Raw genomic sequence first — 26711 nt, forward strand, 5'->3', positions numbered from 1 at the left:
AACGTTTAGGAGGGCCAGGCCCCCTAGCTCCCTCTAGTTGCGGGCCTGTTTTCCACGTAGTTTTTCTTTGTAGGAACTCTGAGTGCAATATATTTGTCCCTTAATTTGCTACTGAGGAATTGGTCTCTAAAATTCCATTAAAAAAGTCAATTCTATAGTGTGGCTGAGTACTGGTTAAAGTAATGGCTGACCTTTGGTTTTCATAGGCCGACTACTGTTTTTTTCAGGGTTTCTGGTATTTTCTTTTTCCTGTGTAATTATGTATAAAAGATTTCCTATGCGAGCTACACAAACGTAAAATTTAAACACTGTTCTTTCTAATGACATATGCAGTAAAAGTTATTAGTAAAAATGATTTTTTTTATACTTTAACAAAGTTGAAAATCTCCTTAAATGGTCGACTACTGGCACATTTACCCTATTACTTGAGATGCAAACTATAGTTGCAATTTTTGAAGGAATGTTGCCTAACTGGAAAGTAGAACTTTACATATTGTTTTGTCTGTGAAACATATGCTTGTTTAGCTTTATTTGAAAGTGTTAATTTTGCCAAAAATATTGAACGTTGGAAAACCGCAATAGCATTTCCTTATAGGGGCCAAAAAAAAAAGAGAGCTGATATTTCTAAAGAAGGCAATCGTAACAAAAACGGATAGGAGATAAACATAAATCGAAAATGTTATGTTGAAAACATTTTCATTGATTTTGTCTTCTGCCTCAGGCACTGACAAGGTCAGACAAATATCGTCTATTACGTTTAAAATTGCCTAAAGGAAAGTTGAACAGAATACCACAGATCTTATCACTCAGTAATCAGTTGTGAAGTGCTCCCTTGTAGTCAAACAACATATATCGAAATAACGTGTTTTCTGCCTCTTAGCAAATAAAAACTACGATCTTACTAGCTCTTGGAGTAACCAACTGTCGTTTAATAGCTTCAACTAAAAGGGGTGCTCATTCAACGTGCAACTCGTGAAAAGGGTAGAAGTCAGAAATGGCTGAGAATAGAAAAGAGCGTGTTCTTGCTTTAGTGCAAGAAGGCTATTGCGCTGCACAAGCCGCTGAAAGGTGTGGAGTTTTACCAAGAACAGCACAGAAGTGGATAAAGCGTTTTCGAGAGACTGGAGAAACTATGCGGCGCCGAGGTAGTGGTAGGCGTCGTGTGACAACACCTGAGCAGGATGCCCAGCTTGTTGCTACTGCGCGACTTAATCCCAACATGACCGCCAGACAACTTCGGCACGCATCAGCTTTTCCAGGCTCTCGAGATACTGCTGTACGGCGTCTTAGGGAAGCTAATCTTCACGCCCGTCGTGCTGCGGTGAAAGAATTCCTCTCGGAAGAGCATATAAGACGACGGCTTCAGTTTGCGGAAGAAAATGTGAACCGTGATTGGAGACATGTTGTCTTCACAGACGAATGCACATTTTCTTCCTCAAATAATGGCCCAGTAGTCGTGTATCGTCCGAGAGGCTCCAGGCATGATCCCAGATACGTTTTCCACAAACGTCACTGTGGACGCGTATCTGTATCATCTTGGGGTTTCATGACATCACAGTGTCTTGGAGTACTCCATAGGGTAGAGGGGCGTCTTACAGGTGAGCAATATTTACATATCCTTCGGGATGTTATGTTGCCATCTGTGCGTTTTATCTACCCCGATGGAGTAATCCAGTTTCAGCACGACAGGTCTCCGGTTCATATGTGTCAATTAGTTCAGAATTGGCTCTCGCAGCAGGCTGATTTAGAGGTCCTAGATTGGCCACCGCGTGGAGCCGATATGAATATAATTGAGACAGTATGGGCAGAGGTCAAAAGGGTGATGAAGGAGAACTGGCCTAACCCGCCTCCATCCACAAAAAATCAATTATGGGAAATCGTTGAAAACAGCTGGGAGGAAGTCTCCCGTAGTGAACGCTTTCTCCGCAGACTTACCGAAAGCATGCCCAGAAGGCTCCAGGCAGTCATCGATGTAGAAGGTCATTGGAACTCCTATTAAACACTTATATATAAACAGCCCTTTTCAGGGCTACGTATTCCCTTCCATTCTTCTTCTCTTTTTTTTTTTGAATGCCAATGAAAATGTATCTACGTCACTTTCACCGTTAAACAATGAAAATAAAGAAAAAAAACATAATAGCAGTGGACAAGACTCGATCGTGCGACCTTGTGTATTGTAATCTCTCACTTATCCCCTGAGCTACGAAGTAACACGTAGATTTTTTGAAAAAGATATTAGTAGTTCATAACAACACACTCCCTTTTTATGTAATTCATGTGCCCCTTGCTGCTATCGATGGCGTAAAAACAAAATGCTACACATTACCCCATATCATTTCACCAGTAGATTGCTGTTTTCTGATCAGTTAAAACTGGATAGCTAAGCGAAAAATGTATGTATTCTTTTTCATGTATTCTACGAAAAACCTAAAGAGTAAACAAAATCGAGACAAGCAACTTTCTCGAACAAACCACTCAATGTATCAGTGTCATTGCAAACAACGTCTCGCTGATGTAATGAGTAACAACATGTAGTAGAGATCATGGGGTCTTCAGATCAAATACAACTTGTCATATGGTTTTGTTTTCTTCAGCACAATAGAATTTTTTTTAAAAATATCCAGTCATGTGAGAAAAACAAATTTTGCAGAAATATAACATTTCGTTTTGAGAGGCGTATTAGCACGAAGAAAGTTTTATTTCTTGCAATCCAAACCGTGAAGAATGAGCTAATGAATAGCGTTTATGGGTCTTTCAATAAGCACCATCCAGTGTGTTGTCGTCGGCAACGTTACGTTTTTCCTTTTTTTTCTCGTTTTCGCGCATCACATTCTGTTTTTCAATTACTTCTAATGCTAAATTTTAATCCGCTGTTACTTCGTTCGTCGTTTTCACTTCCACCTACAATATTAGATTTAGGCATAGCTGACTATCTTCTAATTTGTATCGAAGTTTTGTCAAGTTTCTAGTGAACGTCAGCTAACCATTTTCTTCCAAGTACTAAATGTATTCAAATATTTATTTCAAACGGCTGATTTGATTTCCCGTGATGATCGGACAGACAAACACGACGTCACTTTTACATATTGACCACCTTATTTGGAACTTGCCCCATTTCCCCCTCAAAAGTGGATTTTTAAGGACAACGGAAGATGGGCTCACATATTTTAAAATAAGGTGTTTATATCCATCTGTTCCTCTTACGACATATGTGTTAATGAATCCGACTGGACCAAATGCTAAATACCGTATATTTAAAAGATAATTTCAAGTGCTTCATCCGTTTTGCTGTGAAGACAAGACACAATCTCGATGCCATCATTCTTAAATATTGAGCAAAAACGATACAAATTGCCCCTCTTCTCCATTTAGTACCGAAATTTCTAAACACGGTCGGACACGTGCACACTCGTTTTAAATAAGGAATTTATGTATCATATTTCATCTCACAAACGTGAGAGATTCTATTTTTGGCATACATTTTAACCCCCTCTCTTCTGTTTGGATACGCATTTCAATAAAAATGGCGTGACAACAACCCAGTCCGAGGTAGGTGTTAACTATGTTAATAAAATTCATTTCAAACGGTTCAGCCATTTTTCGTTATGATAAACAACGTGTTTTTAATTTATATACTATGCAAATATAGGTTAATAATATTGTTCTGTCTTGTTCTTTATTTATTTAAGTTATTTATTGATATAAAATTGAGGTGTTACGTTTAATGTTTAACAATACCTAGCATTTACCATGTTATCAACCGTGAAGTAGCGAATTTTGTGTCTAATATTTATATTATATTCAATTTAATGTGTCACGCTAGTAGCAAATTAAGCATAAATGCGAAAACATTGTTCACTTTCAGTTCTCAAGAGAATTTCTTTCCTGTCTTTCTATTATTTTGTCAATAGCTTACAAAACACTGGCATCAGACTTTTGCAATTATATTTTTTAACGTTTTCCCCATAAACTCCCCTGAAAATTTAACCTGAATCGCCCCTTACCGGGAATCGAACCCGAGACTACAAGAACCAAAAACACTCGCGCTAGCCACTAGACTTTTTTTATTTTTATTCCACGTTAATTAGTAAGCCCACGTTTCATATAGCCTCGGTGTTGAAAGTGTTACGTGAATATAGACTAGACCAAAATTAATTATTGGTGTCCATTTCAGGATCACTCAGTATTATGTTTTTAAGTGTTAGAGTGTTACAAAATCCAACACTTTTCAGTGCCTTATTAAACAACTTATTGTTTTTAAAAAAAAGTCTTGAATGTGTATTCACGGATACAATAAGAATAAAAATCACTATTAGAAACAAACATTTGCAGTAAAAGGAAAAGCAGAAACTATTTGTGTAATAAAAATGTATATCTTTGTCAAAATATTTGTGACTTGGTGTAATCTATATTCACGTAATATTCCTCCACTAAAAACATGCTACCGAGTGATCCTGAAATGAACACCAGTAAAAAATTTTGGTCTAGTCTATATTCACATAACAAAAGGAACAAGAAACTAAAAATCAACTCAACACTACTTTTATACCACCAATAGCAGCAAGGGGCAGACGATACTATCCCGAAAAAATGCATTTATTCCTTTGACCCGCATTGCAAAGCATCGGACAATTTGCAACATCAATTACAAAAGCTTGAAGAGAAAGAATCTTTATGGACAATAAGTTTCTTACATACAATATTCAATTATACAATGCCTACTACTTATCTTTCTTATTTAATTTATGGGGCGCGATGGTTCACTGGTAGAGCGCTTACCTTTGGTGCATGCGGTCTCTGGTTTTATTCCGTTCAAGTAAGCTTGTGGTGGACAACATTATGTCCGTGACTTTTCTCAAAGCATTTCCTTTTCCTTCCACTTTCTCATTCCACCAATTCTTATATCATTTTTCTTACTTTAATTATCTTCTCCCTTAGCCTAAAATAGCAGGATTCTAGAACACTGGTCCGTATACCAATTGAGTGGTGATGAAGAAAGCAATCAACCTGGTTAACCTGCCTTCACTCGCTATCGCTTGCTCGACATTACTATATGAATTGTATATTGAGATTTGATAAAGAAAAGAACCAAACTGGTTACTAATCCAAATTCTCCTCTATGTGAGGACCAGCAATCTAGAACCTTCCCGCCTAAAGGGCGTAATAGTGGGATGTTAAATATTTCATTTCATTTTCTAATTTAATTTAGCTCTTCCACATAATATTTTATCTGAAATAATAATAAGATATTATCAAGTGCTCGCAAAGCTGGGAGCGATCTCGGAATCTACCGTAATGTGCGGTAATCTTATTAAATATGTTTCACTACTAGATCAGTTGTTGAATGTTTCATAATGCTATACTAAATTCCATAAAAATAAGTAAAATTGATGAGATTGACAATTTAAACCGCACAGTATTGCAAAGCTGGCGGTGTAAATATTTACTCCATTACGCAAACTCTGTTTCAAATACAACCATTATTATACAGCTCATTTTCATAAACTTGTTCTTATAGCAACTATATCATTTTCTATTTAAATTCAATTTATAGATAATTTTGAGTTACATATCAGCTGATACTCATGCTATAAACTATACAATAAGTTAACATTCGATGTAAATAAATAAGAAATGTATAATGTTACAGATTCTGGAATTGCAATTTAATTCAATTTTAAACTGTATACATTTTCTATATGATTGTTTCATTTACTTTATAAAAATCCAGATTATGATTTACACTAACTGTTTTAATTAAAAATACAAGCTTATACAGGGTGCGGGGAAAGTCCCGGAACGGTCCAATATCTCGCGAAATATACAGATCAGCAAAACAAAAATAACACGTGTTAAACGTTTTGAAAAATCTATCCAATGATACCAAACGCAACTCTCCATTCCCACACGGGGGGTAACTTTAAAATTTTAAATGGAAATCCCCATATTTTGTTGCACATTTGGATTCTTCAGAATAAGTAACAGTGATTTGACCCAAAATTGAAAACAGTGCCTTCACGGATAGCACTTGAATCGACACATAAAAAATGGAGGCGGCAAATCTTTATGAAAATGTGGCCTCTCAGTGTCGAGCTCTGGGCCATGCGGTTAGCGTACGGGACTGCGGCATGAAAGGTCATGAGTTCGATTTCCACGCAGAGTAAAATTTTCATATGATTTTTTTACCCACATAACGAATTCATACATTTTAACGTTCATAAAATAATGCATTTGTCCATATTTATTAATTTGCAAGAAAATACAAATGGTGACAAAAATGGCTTATTTTTGTTGTAAATACCCTACTACTAAGAACTACTTCATGAAGCTACTTTGCAAAACAATTATCGATATTGTATTCCATGTAACTTCATCTTCGCACACACTGTTTTCAATTTTTGATCAAATCACTATCACTTTTTCTGGAGAATCCACATATGAAATAAGAAATAGGGGTTCCCATTTAAAATTTTAAAGTTATCCCCCGTAGTCCCCAAGGAGGTAGGGATAGGTGATTGTGTTTTCTATCATTGGATAGCTTCTTTAAAACTATTTAACATGTGTTATTTTTGTTTTGGTGATATTTATACTGCGCGAGATATTGGACCGTTCCGGGAATTTTTCCGCACCCTGTATACAGTATTTTATCTCTCTCTTTCGCACTCTCACTCTCTATATTACAACTGAGTGTTGCAATAGGTATCAAGAACATGAATAATTTTCATTTTGGACGTATGGTTTAAGATTGGTATTCAGATCACAAATCTGTTCTCATTATAACGGATGTGGTATTAACGTTAATAAGGATCGTTAACGTTCCACATTTTAGTGTCTTCGTATATAGCCTAATTGATGAACATAGTGAATAAATGTGACTGAGCTTTGAAAAGTGATTGTTCATCTGGTCTTGTGTTTTTAAGCACTTCAAATTAGACATTTATATTTTAAAAAATATTTCACTATATTGAAAAAAAAAAGCGTTCCGTACTCAGGCTCGAACTGCCACCCTTCGGTTCTAGAATCTCAACAGCATTGCTAAACCCGCTTGGCCACGCAGGCATGTTACGAAATAACGCGTTCTGATATTAGAAATAGACTCGCTCCAAGCGCAGGTTTACACTTGGAGTTTTAAATAGCCATTTTCTGTTTTTTTCAGTAATTTCAACTGAAGATATTGATTGATTTCCCATATTGGAACTTCACGTGAAGTGTGAATTGTATGTTCATCTCAAAAATACATTATTTTCTGTTTCTTCAATTTTACGTATTTGTGAGTGCTCCTAATACCTGTGCACTGTATGGAGTGAATTTCCCTCGGGATATTCTTCGCGTAATTATCTGACAGACTAAAGTTTCATAACAATCACAGTTTTTTGCTTATAATTTTCTTATTTTGCTTTATTTTTTCACAAAAATCATAAATAATTATTCATTACTACACTGCTTTGTTAAGGAAAGCACAAAGAAGCGATAATATATTAAGAAAACTGAGTTATTAATGAAAATGTGGAAGTTACAGTATATGCGAACTTTTTTTTGCGGATGACGATACATTGTCTACAAAACAGGCAGGCTTCTTGAAAATTAAATCTTAGTACTTCAGACCTAAAGGTTATCGGTGTAGGTGATGAAGTACGTTGTGATAGCAACGCTTTGCTACTTCTTACTTTTGTGTAAACTTTTCTACTCTTTCCATGAAGTGTAACACTTCTCAGTCCCTTAAGTTGACACTCGTTTCCATCTTTCACTTTAATACTGCAGTCTACTGTTTTCAGTCCCTCTTCCTTTACTATACATGTATCACCGAGCAGTTTCTCACAGCTAAAACATTTTTCAGCTGACGTTGAACATAGATGATCTAATACAACAGATTACTTATCCTTAGTCACACCTGCAATGAATGAAAAATATATTAATTTATATTTTATATAAGAAAAATTACTAAAACAAAATAGTATCAGAAAATTTTCGTTAAGGTTCTGCTACTAAGCGATGCTGAAAGAAAAATGAGTAACTTGCCAAGCCTATAACATCTAAACTGTGCATCCTAGAGAAAAAATGAAGAGAACATTTCTTGTAGAGAATTTAATGTAGATTATTTTTTGTAATATGTTTTGCTCTAAAATGCTTTCCATGCGAGATATTTACAAAAAACTAATTTTTGGCGCCATTTTTCCAAGATGGCGGCCAAATCCGGGGTGGTAAAGTGGTGCAAAATTAGTATGTTGTTATGGACACTTATATAAAGAAAATAAAATTTGTTCCAGCTTTCCACCATTTTTTTTATTCGACCCTTCATTGACTGGCCTAATAATTATTATACCAAAACGATCCCGATTCACAGAGTATTTTCTTGCAAGATAATGTACTTCAAAAAAGGATGTTCTGCTTTATATAGTACTGACTGAAATGCCGGCTCCTCGACGAGACAAATTGGTTATGGAAAGTAATTGAACCCCTTTCTTCTTAGAATACGCATAACGAATGAAATTCGATTTAAATGCCATCAGAAGTCTCAATATTCATCTCAGCAATACCAAAATGGACTGTTTTCTATCGTTTTCGATTATTTACATGTCTTGCACACCCGCCCTCCACTTCCCCATACCAATGGAGGCTGAACTGACTTAAACGACATCTAAAGTTTCATTATTCATGTCAATGACCCCGGAAATTATGGACCGGATACTAACACCAATAGTTTTCAATTATTTTTTATGTCACTCTCTTTCCATCTCACGTCGAAGGAAAATGAATTTGGATTTGAAAGTCATCAGAAATGTCACTCTTAATTTCAGCGACTTTCCGAAAACAATGGACTGAACACTACTACCGGCTGTTTTTGATTATTTTTTACGAGGCGTGTCCGAAAGTAAGCACTATTTTGAAAAATCTACGTCGACCCAAGGTTCAAAAATTCGTTTCAAATGTGTTTTCCCGTTTTCACTCTGATAATGAAATTGACAAGCTCAAAGTCATATTGAGAAAAAAACTGAAATCGTCCCTTCTGTCGTTAAACACGGAATTTCCGAAAACGATATAGTATATGCTCACTTGTTTTGAATAAGGACTTGATACACCAAGTTCCATATCCTTAACATGTCTCTAATCTTAAGGGATTTCGAAATATGATCATCTTATAATAATTGCAAAGTCCAGCCTTCTTTCTTTCCGCCTTTTTTCTTCCCTTACACGATAAATAACAAAAAACGCTTAAACGTGTCTTTAGTTATTTTAAATGGAAAGCCTAAATACCGAATTTCATGTATCTAATCTTAAAGCATTTCGAGATATGGTCATTGTACCCTCACTCTTTTTCTTCCCTTCTAAGGGAAATATCAAGAAACAGTAAAACACATATCTAATTATTTTAAATAAGCAGTCCAAATACCGAATTTCACGATTCTAACCTTAAAAGGTTTTGAGATACGGGCATCTTATTGAATTATCCGCCCCTTTTTCTTCTCAACCCCTTTTCTTTCCTTCTAGGATAAATATTAAAATTTAAAAAAATAAAAGAAAAATAAAAAATGCTGAAACACATATCTAATTATTTTAAATGAGAAGTCCGTATGCCAAATTTCATGTCTCTAACCTTCAGATGTTTCAAGATATGGACATTTTAAGATAATAATTGCCACCCCTTCTCTTCTTCGTTGAATTTCTAAAAATCCTTCCTTACCAGTATCTTACGTCACAAATTCTATGCTCTGTCCAAATTTGAAGATTCTAGCTTACGCGATTTGACCTGGGCGTTAATCAGTCAGTCACTCAGGACAACTACTTATATAGAGAGAGATTGCGCTGTAAAGATTTCGTATCCTCTTTAATAATTGCCACCACAATCTATAACAGTAATTAACTTGTTTCCCAAAGAGTGATCATGTTGCCTTTCTTTTGGAAGTTATCTCACACCTTAGTTGGAAAATTTTTTTGAACTATAACAAACTTATAACAAAGATATTTATATATATATATATATATATATAAGTTTTCTTTCGGATTCTTAGAGAATATAATTTCTTAGTACCTAGTTTTTGAGACTGATAATACACGGTTCAGCCAATCTGAGTTCTTATTTTAACACCCAAATTTAGACACTAACTTTGAGTGTTTATAAGTTTAGTGAGGAAAAATTCATATTCTTTTTTAGGTTCATTTGGCACCAACTTTTTGTCTGTCTGTTTCTCACTGTCTTGAACGTCTTGTGCGTTTCAATTTAGACACACTGTGTTTTCCCACTATGGTAAGTGTGCCTGAATGATAACAGTAAAGTATAGTTTGCACGTTTGTTTGGTGCCAGACCTATTTCTATGATCAGTATAGGATACAGTACGTATATTTTCTATGTTTACTGGAAGAATCTAAGTTCAGATCCTTGTCTCCATGGATGTCCTTCGTGAAGACACTGGTGACTTTTTATTTATTTTTATTGCTCAGACGCGCCTCTTCGGTTTCGGCACCTTAAGATTTAAACCGAAACAGGCTATCATCATTGCAATCTCCTCTTCTCTTCCTTCTTTATTTCATCATTCATTTTCTTTTTTTGGAGCGGGGTCAAGGACCAAGACAAGGGTTGAGCCGCGAAACCACAACACATTGAACAGAACAAAACAAACAAACAAAACAAAATAAAATAAAATTTAAAGAAAAAAAAACAGCAAATGCTAACTACTACCTGCTGTTATCTAATGATGATTTGTCTTCAAACTAATCTACTCTAGTCTAAGTCTAATCAAACTAATCTACTCTAGTTTCTGACTCAAGTCGAGCTTAACGTTGATCTTATCATAAATATCATCATTCATTGCTTTTGGTCTATATTTAGCCCATCTATGTAGTATTCCTTCTTCTTCTTTGTTTCATTTTCTTCAGATTTTCCCTGTATTATTTGGTTTTTCACCTTCATATATAATTTGATTCTCTCCTGTATGGTTTCTTATTAATTTACCATATTCTGCCACTAAATCACTAAACACAGACTTCACTTATCACTATTAAGCAATATCCACACACTGGTATTTATAATACAGGGTGTCTAATAAAATTCCAAAATGAAATTTCGTGACTTTTTCGTTACCTTTTCTTTACCAAATCATATAATTTCCTAACATTTTCAAGAGCGAATTTGGGTGCTAATTAGGCCGAATTTTCATCCATGCGAGAGAAACGTACTTTGATTGTGATTTGGTAGCGTCTAAAGCCGACCATAGACATTTTTGATGGTGAATTTTGACGTTTTATAGGACAAAATGTTCCAATGTGTACTTACATTTGCACAGTTAAAAAAAAAGAAAAAAAATCGTGACCCAAAAGCTAAATTTCTTGACTTTCATGACCGTTTTCTGATTTCGTGACTTTTTCGTGACATTCGTGACCGATAAGATACCCTGTAATATCATACTAATACATTATCACACTCCTGTGTGTGAAACACAGCTTAACGACTAATTCCACTACACACACTACACTTGTTCCGTTTCCTTTCGTGCATTCTTCGTTAAATCCTATCTATCTCATGTGAAATGATTTTGTTTGTAATTTACGTTGCTCGGTTGGTTTGCATATGTCCACGGCTCCCAATACAACGGACACTGGTGACTATGAAATAACATCGAATTCGTGCGCCAGATTTCAGGATATGAATGTCCAATCTGCCATTTTCAACGCCATACTAACAAACAAGTCTGTACTCCCTGTATGAGTTTTAGGCCCCTGCACGTCGTTGTGTACTGCCTTCCTGGAGCTATCGCGCAAGGACAATCCGCAATTGCAATATGCCACCCAGATACACTCATGCCACGCCCTACACTGGGTCGCGAAGCTACACTGCTTATCATTCTACTGTCCTACCCTCCTCTACACATTGTGTATATATGGAGTTAATTGGATGCATCCTTCCTTGGATTTTTTTTCCCCGTCTAACACCATATTTATAAATATAGAACTGGTAGGATCTTAAAAACCTTAGTGGGTGGTAATCGGAACTGTCTGAACAATCATATCCTGTTACTAGTGACATTGTAATTTAACTTATGTTCAACGACGTTGCCATAGCTTTGGTCCCCATTACACTGTGATTAATGGCTTACACATGTGGGTTCTATCTTTCTATATAGAGAAGGGGGAAATAAACAAACACTGACCAATTTGCCTGCATATATAGATCATTCCTTCTCAATGGAAAAAGAAATATTCTGTTGAAAGCAAGTTGAAAGTTTCAAACAAAGCAACATCAAGCACTCGGAGTTTCCAGACTACTTTCTTCTTCGCCAAAACATTTGAGACATTCCATTCCATATTCATATGACGGAGAAGATCAGCTTTTGCTCACCCCCTATTTTTGCCGAGAGCTGTCGTCCAGTTCGAATTTTGTTCCTCTCCAAAGGAAGAAGGAAGATTTTTCCACTCAAAGTCTCAAATAACAGAAAAACAACACAAACCATTCGGAGTTTCCACGCTACTTTTTTTTTTTTCTTTTTCGCCAAAACCTTTCTCAAGTGACAGAGAGGAATGCGCACTCCTTTGGTCGAGAATTGTCAGCTAGCTTGAATTTCTTGGCAACACCGGGTTTCGGAGAAAATATCGGTTTCACTATCATGTAGTAGGAGGAGAAGGTTAATAGGTCAATTTTCCATACCTCCCCCCAAGGTTTTTAAGATGTTTCAAAAAGTCTATTACACAATTTGTATATCAAATTAAACATACAAAAAATACAATGAAGTCAGAACATTAAGGTTGCCTTCTACTTCAGTACTCGGTAGATAAATCAACTGACTGAAATGGCACAAGAATTTTACAAACTACTTTGTTGCACAAAATATAAAAACTTCATATGATTTTTAAAATTAGACTTATATTTTAAATGGTATTACATAGTTACCTGTTTAACTGCTTTCAAGAGAGCAACACATCGAGCATTGGAACCAACAATTATTCTGTCCGCATACTGTACTCCTAAACACACTATAGATGGGTGTATACCTGACGATAGAGTTCTGCAATGCATACCAAGAAACACTCTGTCAATAATTAAGCTTATTAATTTGACATGTTTAATTAATTAAGGATAATCGATTTATTTACTATATGTCTAATAACCATAACATTATGGTAATCAACTACGAGAGAAACAAGTATGAACATGTTTTGAAATCTTCCGGGTCACTATCAAATTTTTTTATTGTTGGATGACGGTAACTTAAAGCATGAGTATCAGATAAAATGCGTACTATAGTCGCTACGCTGGTCCAGTTACGAGCTTTAATTATACTGCACTACTACTACTACTACTACTATTATTATTATTATTATTATTAACAATTCTGCCCTTTGGCAGGTCTTGGAACTAATGAGGGCATTTTCTTCTTAATTTTCAGTTTGGGTCTGGAAAGGTTTCTTCCATGTTTCTCGATTTTCAGCTTCCTCTTTTAACTCCCAATATTTTCTTATAATTTTCAAATCATCCATCACTTGTGTTCTTCTTTCTATTCCTCGCTTTCCTTTTATCTTTCCTTCTATGGCGGCATGAAGAAGACAATTTCTTCGCAAGATGTATCCAATCCAATTGGCCTTTCTCCAAAGGATAGTAGCTAGAAGTGTCCTCTTCTCTCCTATCCGCTTTACATCTTCGTTTGGTACTCTCTCTGTCCATTTTATTTTCTTCATCTTCCTCCAACACCACATTTAGAAGCTCTCCAACTTCATATATAACACTTTAGCAATTTCTTCCTTAGTCCACTATTAAGGCTGCTGGTTAAAAGTGACCATTTCTTGTTGAATGCTTCTTTGGCTGTGGCAATTCTTGATCTGATTTCTTTGGTACAGCACGCGTCTTTCGTCAAAATACTTCCCAGATTATTTGAAATGACTGATCTCTTCAAGTTCTTTTTGTTCTACTCTCACCCGCAAGTGCGCATTTCCGCGGGATATTCTCATGACTTTCGATTTTTCGATGTTGATTTCCATTCCCTGTAGTTTCCCAGTGTCAACTATTTTGTCAATCATCTTCTGTAGTCTTTCTTCGGTTCTAGCTATGATAATCGTATCATCTGCATACCTGATCTTGTTAATGATCTGCCCTCCAATCTTGAAATCTCTAATTTCCATTAATGTTTCCACCATTAAACATTCACTGTAAATGATAAATAATTTGGAGTAACATATCACATCCTTGCCTGACTCCTCTTCCAATCTCCACGCTATTGGTTTCCCCTTTATTCAAGTGCAACTTGATTCGTTGTCCTACATACAGGTTGCGAATGAGTCGTCGGTCTCTCCAGATGACCCCAACTTTCTTTAAGTATTTGCAAAAGTTTCATCCAACTGACCCTGTGGAAAGCTTTTTGTCAGTCTATGAAGCACAAACACAACTCTTCCTTCACGTCAAGAACTCATTCTGATATAATTCTCATCAACCCAATGGCATCTCTGGTGTTTTTTCCTTTCCAGATCTTAATCCAATATCTCTTCTATCTCACTTTCCAGCCACCTGTTCAGTATGCGCACAATTATCTTTCCAGTGTGGGAAATAAGGCTAATGGTTCTCTGATCGCTACACTTCTTTACTTCCCTTCTCTTGGGTAATGCAATCATTGTAACATCAAGAAAATCCTTTGGCCATTCTCCACTCAGATAGATCTTGTTAATGAGTGAAATCAGTACTTTCATTCCATTGTTTCCTAATGCCTTGAGGAAATCTGCTGGTATGTCGTCGTCTCCAGTGGCCTTCCTCCTTCACATGTCCTTGATGGCTTGTACAGTCACCCACATAAGTACCTGGACCCCTGCCTGTGATAATTCCATTACTTGGGGTCCAGGTACTTATGTGGGTGACTGTACTACTTTACTTTTCAACATACTGGATTCTTTTTCTTCATCATCCACCTCTTTCTCTCCTTCGATTGCAATATCTTTGGAGTGGTTCTTCTGGTCATACAGATCTTTTATGTATTCCTCCCAAACTAAGAATTCTTTGATGGTCAGTGACTACATGACCTTGTTGATCTTCGATTTCAAACGTGCGTATACATTTGTTAGCTTTCCCTCCTTATTCTTGTGCTTTCTGATACATCAGATCATATCTGCCGCGCCATTGAAGTTCCATTGTTTTTTCACATATCTTTTCCATGTATTTTCTTTGGCTTTGTCAGTCTCTCTTCTCAATTCATTATTCAGCCTTCTGTATTCTTTCATGTCAACGTTTTTCGCCCCTTTGCGTTCATCCATCTTCTTAAGCATCGTTTCAGTTATTCACGGTTTTCTCGGTGCTCTTTCCATCTTGCCACTGTTATTGTGGAGTGTGTCAAGTAGAATCTGTTTAACTTTTCCCCAACTATCTTCTACATTGTCTACCATATTGCCAATTACACAGAATTTTTCTTCGATCTCTTCTTTCACATCCCGTCCATTCTTCTTACTTGCTCTAAGTTCCATTTTCGATTTCTCCTCCCATTTTTCTTGATTGTCTTTAACCAGCTTTGCACTTCGGCCACTAGGAGGCTGTGATCCGAATCGATATCCGTTCTCGGTACTGCCTTTACATTTCATACACTATTCTTGAAATGTTGATTTACAAGAATGAAATCAATCTGATAGCGTTTCTTGTCTCCTGGACTTTTCCATGTGTACAGCTTGGTTTTACTTTTCTTAAACCACATGTTCGTCACCACCATATCATGTCTACAGAAGTCAATAAGCATTTGGCCTCGTTCATTTCTTTTACCTAGTCCAAATGGTGCCACCACCTTATTCGCGACTCCTTCTCCTACTACGCTGTTAAAGTCTCCCGTTACTATGGCGTTGACATTACCTCTTCCCTCCAGGTGCAATATGTCGCTAATGTCATCGTACATTACTTCTACTTCATTGTCATGATGGTCGGTTGTTGGCATATACACTTGTATCCATTACACCTTTGTAATATGTAACTTTAAATATATACAAAGGTATACCAAAAAGTAAGGTGAATGTTCGATTTACTGCAAAATGTGCACAGATAAATATCTGAAACTGTATCAAGTTTGACATATAATATTACACTAACATTCGACTTAGGAATCATTGTGGTCCAAACGTGCATTCCAACGTGACAGAAAATCTTCCCCTTTGCAAAGAAATGTTGCTCCAGATTGCATAACCAGGTCCAATATATCGAAACGCTATCGATACTTCTCACTGAACATCTGAAATTTGCAATGCGTCTTCAATGTCCTGCAATCTCACTCTTTTGTGCCTTTACGAATCACCACATCGACGTCACATATTTCTGTCAGTGATGGACGTTGCTGGTCTGTCATCATCTGTCATCAAGTTCTACTACTTGAGAATGCATTGCACCACGCACACACTTATTTCTGCGACATAACACTCTCTCCATAGACCTCCACCAATTCTCGATGAATGTCAGATGGTTGATGTTTCTTGACCCATAAAAATAAATAACACCGCGCACCTCCTCCTCAGAGTAATGTTCATGTCGATGTGCCAGCTTTAAATTTAGGTACCAGATGGATCAACGTAGAAGGCTGTAATTCCCTTCAGATGACCCTCGCTTTCGTATCTGCACACACAGATGGAATTACTAGTATCTTTTGCGATTTTGGAAAAGGCTTGCAATCATCGTCAATATAACACAAACACATGGTAGAAAACAGTGAAAACAAAACTATAAAACATATAATTAAAAAGCCTATCGTTAAATGGTTCATTCGATAGCGACAGAATAGTAAGAAGAGAAAAGAAAAATTAAAGAACAGAGAAGTAGCTGCTCAACTTTATGCTTCACAACTTTCCTTCTATCCTTTATTTTTCTTTTGTTCCAACTTCCTCTCCCAACCAGATGAAGCGATTCAACGAAAGGGCTTACAGTGTACCTTTCTAGTGTTACGATTACGCTTTCTCTTTTCTGGTAGTGTATATACATACAATTAGCAGCTAAAACATTGAAAACGATTTCGTTCATTTTTCATTAATAAATATATTTCAACAGTACGCGTAACTTTAGTGGCCCGTATCTTTTATTTCATTTTTGGTCCTTGACCTACTGATAAATACAAGTGTTCTGGTGCAAGTTTTCACAGACTTGAAAAAAAAAAGAAGAAGAAGAAGAAAAGGCGTTCAATTTCCATTTTAAAAACATGGGAGTGGCTAGAAGTGGTAAATCACTCCTAAAAGAGAGAGAAAAGAGACTAAAATGGCCAAAAAAGAGACTAAAAGAGACCAAGTCACGAAATGCTCAAGACATCCTTATGCTTAATACATGGTTTTGCACTAAAAATTGTCTATGTATATCTCTTTATAAAAGGGATATAATACCAAAGAAGGCCGGTTGAGGCCAGGAAAAAAAATGAAAAGAGCGTAGTTAATAAGTACACTCAACGTAACTACTATACAAAACAATGACCAATACAACTTTACCCTCAATCATTTGCATGGGATGTATTACGTAAAAGTTAAAATTGCATTAAAACTTTTAACTAGATATTACAGAAATTGTAATGGTTGATATTAAAAATACATCAAGCATTCTTAAGTTTCTTGACAAAACAGTGATTAAACTATTTTATCTTTTTTCTACAGTTCATTAAAGTTTCCATTTCTTGAAGCTTCTGTTGTTCCTTTGGCGCATGGTTTGAATGCCCTGCAACATACCCTGTGTAAGAGTAACTTCCTGAAAATTCCCCCTCTGTATTGCCTTCTTCAATCGTTCGTTAGCTTTCTTAAAGTGACTGTCAGATGCTTCAGAAGTTACTTGACAATCCCTCCTTGTTTGAGTAATCTTATTTTCCATGTCTGCAATTTTCTTCCTAGACTCTTCAGCTTGTTTTAACTTTTCTTCTGTCTCTTTCTTCTTTTTGTTCTCCTCTTACAATCTCTTTTGCTCTTCTAGATACATTGTATAATGTTTATGTGCACTTTGTCCCGTAGCAATAAGTTTAGATGTCATGGGAAACAATTCAGGTTTGTTCCCAAATGCTTTTAATGTATCTTTAATCACCAAAATTGCATTTAATATCTGTTCGCTAGTAGCCTTGTCCTCAGTCAAAGTCCATCTGGATACAGAAAAACTCCTTTCAACGTCTGAATTCACGTGTGAAAGTGACAACGCAGTCTTGGTAACTTTTGCAATTTTTCGATAAATTTGTTGTCCTGCTTCATGCCAGTAACTATTAATTCTTCCTTTAAAGTCTGGTACTGTCTTCATCTGCAACATCTTCCATTTATCAATAAGCACATCATATTTTGTATCAATAGGTAGTTCTCTGGCAACTGAAACTATATCTCGACAACTTTTTCGGAAGGATTTAAACATCTCACAGTTTTAATCAAACCACAACCTTTCATTACCTTTTCAATTAAGTATTTGCTCCCAGCAACATAATGCTCTTTAACCCCTTCCATAAACACCATAGCATCTTTTTCTGGAAGACATGAAAGCTCATTATTTACATCCTGTGAAAGAACAATATCTTTCATGGACAACATGCTTTTAGGATCAAATAACTCATTTACATCATAGTTATCTTCAGAAATAGATTTACAAACACGTCTTCCCAGCTTCCAAAACAGTTATTGCAGCTGAGAGTACAGGATATGAATTAGAAGTTCGTCTTGTTGAAATTTCTCCGTGAAGCTTGTAAAAAGTTCTGCATAAGATTTAACGAAGTACAGTTTCGCTTTGATTGTTGAACAACGTAAAAGACTGGTGATCTGTTTGTATGAACCAGACTGCAGAATAGTCTGATTCTCTACAGATGAAATGAATTTAAGAAAGTGAAAGTCAGCCACCTAGACGGAGAATGCTTAAGAATTCTTTTGAGGTAACTTCAGATCATCTTGAATCTTCATATATTCCTCCAATCTGGCTGGCCATCCATCTAAATAGTGGTAAACAGCTAAGGCTAATTTAGATGCATCTTCGCCAAAGGTCTGCAAGGTTTTAAGATATGCATTATGAACAACATAAAGAGGACAGGTCCCAATGTGAACTAATCCACGAGATCTCATTCCAATTAAATCTTCATTGAATAGTTTGTGGCCTTTCTTGTTCACATTGGGCACATCTGAGCCAATCATCAGAAGCTTATGAACAGATACGTTCGCTTTACTAATGGGAGAATGATTTTTTTTTCATGAGGAGTTCGTGCATCAGCTTTGCCAATGAAGAACGTCTGCACTGTAAAAAAAATTTCGCCTTAAATTTACTGACCGATTACCGTCAACTCTCGCTGCCATTCGATTACCCTAAATTTTACGGACCACCATTTTTTCATAAAAACGGCAGACCGTATATTTAGAAGCAAAATAATATTGACCGTGTCTAGAAACAAATTTGGTACCGTATATTTTACGGTAATTTACCGTAATATTTAGGGGTCGTTTTTTTTTTTAAAAAAAAAAAAGCACAGGTGTGTTATTACCGTACAAGATTTACGGTAATAACACACCTGTGCCCTCTTGCTAGATCCAGTAAGAATTCTTGCTGGTCAATATATTGACCCAATTTTCATCGAATTGCTGGAAACTGTATCAGTACACACACTGGCTAGCAATAATTTTTCTGGATGGATGCAACTAGAGTGCACACTGGTCCACTGCTGTTAAAGACTACTTAACTAAAGAAAACAAAAGTGAACGAAAGAAGCGTTGCACCTAGGACGTGCATAATATCCATAAGAATAAAAGTTGAAATTAATTCTTAGTTTGTAATATCGAACCCTTTTTCTGATATCATCTTGAACATACATTGCTTTTTCTTTTCAAAATTACTAATTTTGTCATGTATTGAACAAAACACCAGAAGAGGATTCGATATTACATACACACACACACAAAAAAAAAAAAAAAAAAAAAAAAAAAAAAAAAAAAAACTTGAATTTTATAGCTGAGTTTTCGCACGCTTTGAAGATGTATTTGGAACAAACATCCATGCCCTTTTAAGATATTCATAAATCGATATTCTGTTACAGTGTTAAGACTAGCTTTATTGCATGTATTTTCGCTATGAGTACCAGTAGACTAATAGATCTCAAATATTCTAATCAGCAATTCATTCGATTAGTCGCATTATTACGGTTTCAGATAACCAAGCAGGCACTCGACAACATAGCTTAGAATGACCAGAAGTACGACTAAACAAGTGTAAAACCATCTCACAACACTGCCTACAGTATTCAGTATCCGCTATCTCAAATTAATAAATACGTGTTTGCATAATAATGTAACAGTGGCATCAATGCTTATATATATATATAAAGTCACCAAACTTCCAGAGTATCGAACTTTTGCATATTTAGACTATTAAACGCTCAAATGTATTAACAAAATATTTTTCAAATCTAACAATTTATTTATCCAGAAAAAATAATGACAGCAAGGGCGCCCGATGAAAATTTTCTAGGGGACTGAACTCCCTGGTTACTATATACCCTGATATTTTTTATTTGTATTAAGAAATTTAATACGTTTTCACTAGCTAGGGGAGCGACCCCCTGCCCCTCCTTCGGGCACACATGAGTGACAGTATACTTTTGTTTCTGTAACATGAAAAATTCTAGTTGATGCAACACAATTTATGTAATGCTGTTACGATATATATATATATATATATATATATATATATATATATATATATATATATAAGTATTTCAACATTGTGATTCTAATTCTAGCTTCACAAACCACTCGTAGTTGGCTACATTATCATAAGACTTTATACATCCAGCAGCTTCTTGGTTTCGAATCGTTGCACTTTGGAGCGATCTGCTTGCCACGATAGCCAACTAAAGTTTTGTTTGTCACTGAACAAAGTTCAAATATTAACATGGTGCTTTCCCATACATTACCTTGCTTAATGTTGAATTTCCAGGATATCTTCAACAGTGGTAGGCCTATTGTACATATCACACCAGAAAATCACACACTAAACAAACAAACAAACAAACAAACAAACAAAAGAAAGAAACAAAACAAAACAAAGCACAACACATCCGAACCTACGCGCTACCAATCCTCGCTTCGAACATGTGCTTTTTCTCTCCAATGCGCATGCCCGACACAAACATCTGACAGGAAAACGGTCTCCTACCATTATTTTAGAAAAACGGTAAACCGTATATTTTTTATGGTAGGAGGCACTTATTTTCACGGTTATTGGTTACAGTGTGCAAATGTCTAGAAACTACTTCACTCCTCCCTTCCGACCAGTATCGCACTGATATCCGCATTTCTTTTTTATCTTTTACGTTGGTCATTTCGTCAAAACACACTAAATAAAAAGAGGTTCCTACATCATCTGAAATCATCTGTTGAAACTATGGTCCCAGTGCAACAATTATTAAGTAGAGCATCTTTTTGGGATTTAAAGAAAAATCAGTCGGAACACCACCTAGAAACATTGCATCAAAAGTTTCCTTAATACAGATGCAAGATGACGCTGAATAATTGAAACATGCTGACCTTATAACCCAAATGTATTCAGATATTGTTGCTGCATTTTTGGAACTATAGAGTTTAACACAAGGCGAAGAACTACAGCTTGGTCCAAGATCTTTACTTTGGACTGTCTCAGGAGAATTGCGCGGATTTGCAGCCACTAAAACAATTTGTTTAGACCTTAGAACACCATAAGTGATTCTTTTTATGTTTAGCATATACCTTTACCACATTTGAAGAATAGCATATCCCACAATCCTGCTCCATAATTTAAATTTCTTCACCACTTGAAGGTTAAAAAATAAATAAATAAATAAATAAATAAAAGAGAGAGAGAGACAGGGAGAGAGAGAGGAGACTTATTCTGAAAAAGGGAGACTTTAAGAGACTAAAAAAAAGACCGACGCCTAGCCCAGGACAATCTATGAGCTCTTTGTATATTGCGTCAAACTAGAATATGCAAATTATTCTCATAATGTAATTAAGTTTTATTTACAATTTTCTTCCACTTTTAATAATTTAAAATCAGATTTGCTACTAAATTTGAAGAAAGTAGATAATTAATACTTCTGTTATCGAAAACGTTGTAAGTAATCATCCAAATTCGTTTTCTTAGGATGTAAATTCATATCTGAAGTACTTACTTATTGAGAGTACGTAACACATTTGGAACAATAACAACATAATGATTCATCTATAATATTCCTTCGCTGTCTGCTTTTCAGCCTATATTTCAATTGCTCTCGGAGTCGATTTTCGCGCGCGTGCGCGTACGTGTGTGAGGGGGGGAGGGGGGTCACTCAATATATTCCTGTACAAATCTCATTATGTTCCTCAACCGATGAGGGTTTAAATTTCAAGATATACAATGTTGCCAGACCTAACACTATTGTGAATTTCATATTTTTTTGTACAACCACTCAAATTATAATAAAGTATATTGATGTCCTAAAATTTGTTTTCAATTTGATTTGACTTCGAGTTTAGTGTCCCTTTCGACAGCGAGGTTATATGAGACATGTACCTAGAGCTTAAAGTTTGATTTTTAGTTTAGTGTCCCTTTCATCAGCAAGAGTATATGAGACGTGGACATACAGCTTAACGTGGGAACCGAACCACATGAGCTTCCGCCAGGAATCCAACCCGGGTCTCCAAGATCAAATGCACGTAGCCTAACTGCTTACCCAAAGGGGAGCTCAAAATTTAATTTTGTTGATGTAATTAGTGATAACAGTACCCCAGTCTTCTCGAATACCTGAAGTCACCAGTGTTGCTTTTTTAAAAAAAAAAACAATCCTCCGAATTACTGCTAAATGATGAGTTAACGAAATGAATTGATTTATACTATTAATTAATTAAACTAACTTCTCCGTCAGAACTTACAGTTAGTCCTAAACAATCAACTATCTCACTTGAAATTTCGGTTCCTGAAAACTCCATGCACTTTCAAGCTTTCGGATCTCTTCTATAGCTTTATTTCAGGACAGCCAAAGGCCTGAGAAAGTGCAGAGTTTTCAGGAATCGGAATTTGAAGTATGAGGAGTGGAGAACAATTAGTTCGATACAGAAGCAGTTGAACAAAGATTTTGTACTTGTGTACCAAAGTCAGGGCAATGTCATTGATACTGGTTATGTTCTCTATACTTTGCAGGTAGTAAGTGCGTCCGGATTATGAAAATGGATGTAACTGAAGTGCGTGCTGTCATCAAATACTTCCAAAATGAAAGGCCTAACACCGATCGAGATGCATGTTGACATGGTTAGTGTGCTGGGTGATTGTGCCCTCCCTTACCAAGTGATAAAATACTGGTCGCAGGAAGAAGTTCGAAAATGATGCAGCTGTTACACATGCTGTGGAACAATGGCTTGCTGACCAATCAGAATCTTCTTTCTACAAGCTGTAACAGCTCTAGAACACAAGTGGACGAAGTGCATTTCTGTAATGGCTGACTAAATTTCCTTCCAAATCAGGGACAATAACTGTTGAACACCCCATGTGAGATGGTTTTAAAATTCTTGAGCATCTTAGTATATTGTCTTCATAATAAACAGTTTCAATGCAAACACCCGTCTTCCAATAGGTCGAAACTTTTTGTTAAATTCTCATCTCTAAAATAAATATACAGAGTGATTCTTTTACAACTCACGGATTTCATTTGGATCTAGAATTTCTGAGGTCCGATTTTCATGCGGTTTGTGGCAAATGATCAAGTAGGGATGGGAGATGTATGGAACTATGTTTACTGTTTTAAATTCATCCGGGGTAATATCGGCCACGCCTAAAGAAAAATAGCAAGTATTCACCAGTGTACCTTGCAACTGGAATGAAGTTTTGGATTTTTGAAGCAAAATTGCAGAATACAAATTAAGTGTTAGTGAGAATACAAATTAAGTGTTATCGGTAACAACCAAAAATCCCATGTTGAATAGCTACAGCCGATTTCTTGCGACAAACAACGGAGAGATTTCTTAGGCGACCTAAGGAGTCGATAAATGACATTTTCCACAAGAGCTGCCTACAGGGTCCGATGCTCCCTGTCTTACTCAGAAGCGATCCTGTTTCTTCCAATTTATTCACTAGCCACCATAGGTATATTATGTTACTATTTGGAGCAGAGCGTGAGGCAAATTTGTTTCTAAATTACCTTCGCGAAGCAAGAACAGATTCCGTTTACCAAAAACTTTTAACGATAAACTCATGTTGCTCCAAAGAGTACACTATTCTCACTGTGTCCTGATTACACTCACACAGTAGCACTGAATTGTACAGCGCAATTCCCAATACAGCGGCCCAGTTTCCTATTCTTATTCTTATTGCTCTTGGCGAGGTTTCCATGTACGAAGAAAACTCAAATCTTCACACCGCACCGCACATGATTCCAATTGTAAGGTACACTGGTGAATATTTGCGGTTTTCTTGAGGCGTGGCCGATATTACCCCGGATGAATTTAAACTAGTAAACATGGTCCCATAAATCTGCCATCCTTTTTTGATAATTTACCACAAACCGCATGAAAATCAGACTTATGTTAGAAATTCTAGACCCAAATGAAATCCGTTTTTTTTTTTTTTTTTTTTTTTTTCATCACCCTATATTAATACATTTATAACTAACTGCACGTACAGAACTGTTTCATGATGGGAAGAGTAACCTTTGAAACCGTATACGACTTTTCTTCATCAGTTATAAATATCGACTTTATCATTGCCCAAGAATTAATCAACCCTCTTTTTTTTTTTTTTTTTTTCCTTTCCTTTGGATTGTCACTAATAGGTTCGTACTCAAAAGAGTGCTCAAAAATGACTTAGATGTCGCAACTTGAGCTAACAAATTTATGCTTGAAGATAATAAAAGGCGCGAGTTAAATTAATCAGACAACTTCCATACTTACACAGCTTCTTTTGTAGAGATTCGCTCTTGTTCATGTATCAGGTGACTAAAGAGCTTCACTCGGCATTGTTTAGACTTCACAAGTTTCTGATCAGTTGACTTTGGCTTGGGCCTTTTATCCACCTAATGAAACAGAAACAAGATACAAAAAAATTACGTAACTGCAATTTTCTTCTATTAAGCGTTTGAAACAATTAGCATATATTACGCAAAACATCTTATTTAAACTCCAATGCACGTAGGTCACTGCAGAATTTCTGTAAAGAAAAAGATGAAGTAAGCCTTCATCGTTCGTAAATAATTTTACGCACATTCACTCCCTTTAAATAGCCATAATGAAAGTAAGTGTCTTAATTTTGCGTATGTAACAACTGTAACGAAATAAATGGTTTGCAAATTAGTACAGAGGCTATGATATGTGACCATATTATAATTAGCAAATAGTTACGAAAATCCAAGGCGTCAGGTGTGGCAGCGCTTGATGTGTCTCCCCTGATTCCAAACGATGGTCCAGTGACGTAGTTTCCAATGCAGAAGGCTCCGCTGGAGAACTGTAAGGGAGATCTTGTTCCATTTCTCTTTCACAGCTTTCTAAATCCACTCACATTTGTCGAACGCCTTTTGTCCAAAGCCCTTTTAAGTAGTTCAAACCCATAAAAGTCTATTCGCCTTGCATCTGGAGACTTCACAGGTATCTCGTTGAAAGGTATGGCTTGTATTTCAGCAGCCTAATTCATATCCTAGCAGAATGCAAGGGATAATCTTGAGTTGTGTAATGAAGCTTTGTCTTGATCGATGCAGACCTGACGATCTCATTTCTATATATTTCTGGTAGCTCCTGCTCGTAGATCAGCATCCTTTACCTTTACCCTACGAATCTCCAGTCTTCCTGGGTGATAATAGCTGGCAACCACTATGCATCTTTTTCGAAACCCTTGTGAAGCGCTTCCCGTCTGTGTCTCTGTACATGACAATTTGGTTTGCTGCAGTCAAAAAAGTACACGCACGCTTCATCTGGTGTAGCGATGAGCCGCCTCCCTCGGTTGGTCAGATGCCGCTCGTACAGCTTCCGATCGTTGCACCTACGTTTCCGTCGGTGGGCATCATTAGCTGATTACCGCTAGTCTTGAACATCTTTTCAAGATTCAGTCATTGGCGAAAAGTGGGCTAACAGTTCCAAAGAACATATTTAGATGATTCGCCATCTCTTTCGGTTGGGGAATTCTCTTGCATGGCCATTCTACAAAGTTTCGCCTGATGTTGGTGGTAGCTTGTATGCATGGTCCTGTTTTCGTCCCCTTCGTTGGAGAACTGAACGCTGGGATCAAAGAATCTATATACTGGCAGATCATATTGTTGGTTAAAGTCAAGCTAATGTCACAACTCTTGTTCTTACACTGTTTCCTCATTAATAAAACAAATTATGAATCTATAGCATATTCCTCTCAAAAGTAACAGTTCAGGCGGCACTTTCGGTTCAGCGAGAAAACACAAACACTCAGAGAAGTTACACAATATATTCATCCTGAAAGTAGCTCGGTGTGGTTAGATTATAGCTCAGTGAGAAGACACATATTCTCTCACAGTTTACACACTACGCTGACAGATGCACCTAACCACGGTCGCGGGAGAAAGTAATTGTTTAATCAAACATTCGCAGAACAGCCTTCTGTACTATTACACATTAAAAACGTTTTACTGTACAGCATAAAATCGAAGTAAATGTATACCCAGTAGGGATCGACTCTCCTAAGGTTAAGAATACATTATACTTACTCTAGAAAACCACATTATCCATTGTGCAGGACACATTCTACAAAATATTAGTTCTGATTACAGCTGTGATCTCTGCAAGATAAACACATCCTGATCAATTTAACACAA

The 26711-nt window shown here is 36.3% G+C and overlaps 1 protein-coding gene across 2 annotated transcripts in view; it reads right to left on the reverse strand.

The window, feature by feature from the left end:
* The window catches only part of eIF2Bdelta (eukaryotic translation initiation factor 2B subunit delta), a 104270-nt gene that overhangs the window by 24025 nt on the left and 53534 nt on the right, over nucleotides 1-26711 (reverse strand). For both annotated transcript variants that reach the window (XM_081755533.1, XM_081755532.1), the window contains exons 6-7: nucleotides 24829-24950; nucleotides 12884-12998 (exon numbers count right to left, since the gene is read on the reverse strand). In XM_081755533.1, coding sequence (XP_081611659.1) covers nucleotides 12884-12998; nucleotides 24829-24950 — 237 coding nt within the window. The remainder of the gene's footprint in view (nucleotides 1-12883; nucleotides 12999-24828; nucleotides 24951-26711) is intronic.

This window comes from Thermobia domestica, chromosome 4, assembly GCF_964235325.1.
Source record: "Thermobia domestica chromosome 4, izTheDome1.hap1.1, whole genome shotgun sequence".
NCBI classification, from domain to species: Eukaryota; Metazoa; Arthropoda; class Insecta; order Zygentoma; family Lepismatidae; genus Thermobia; species Thermobia domestica.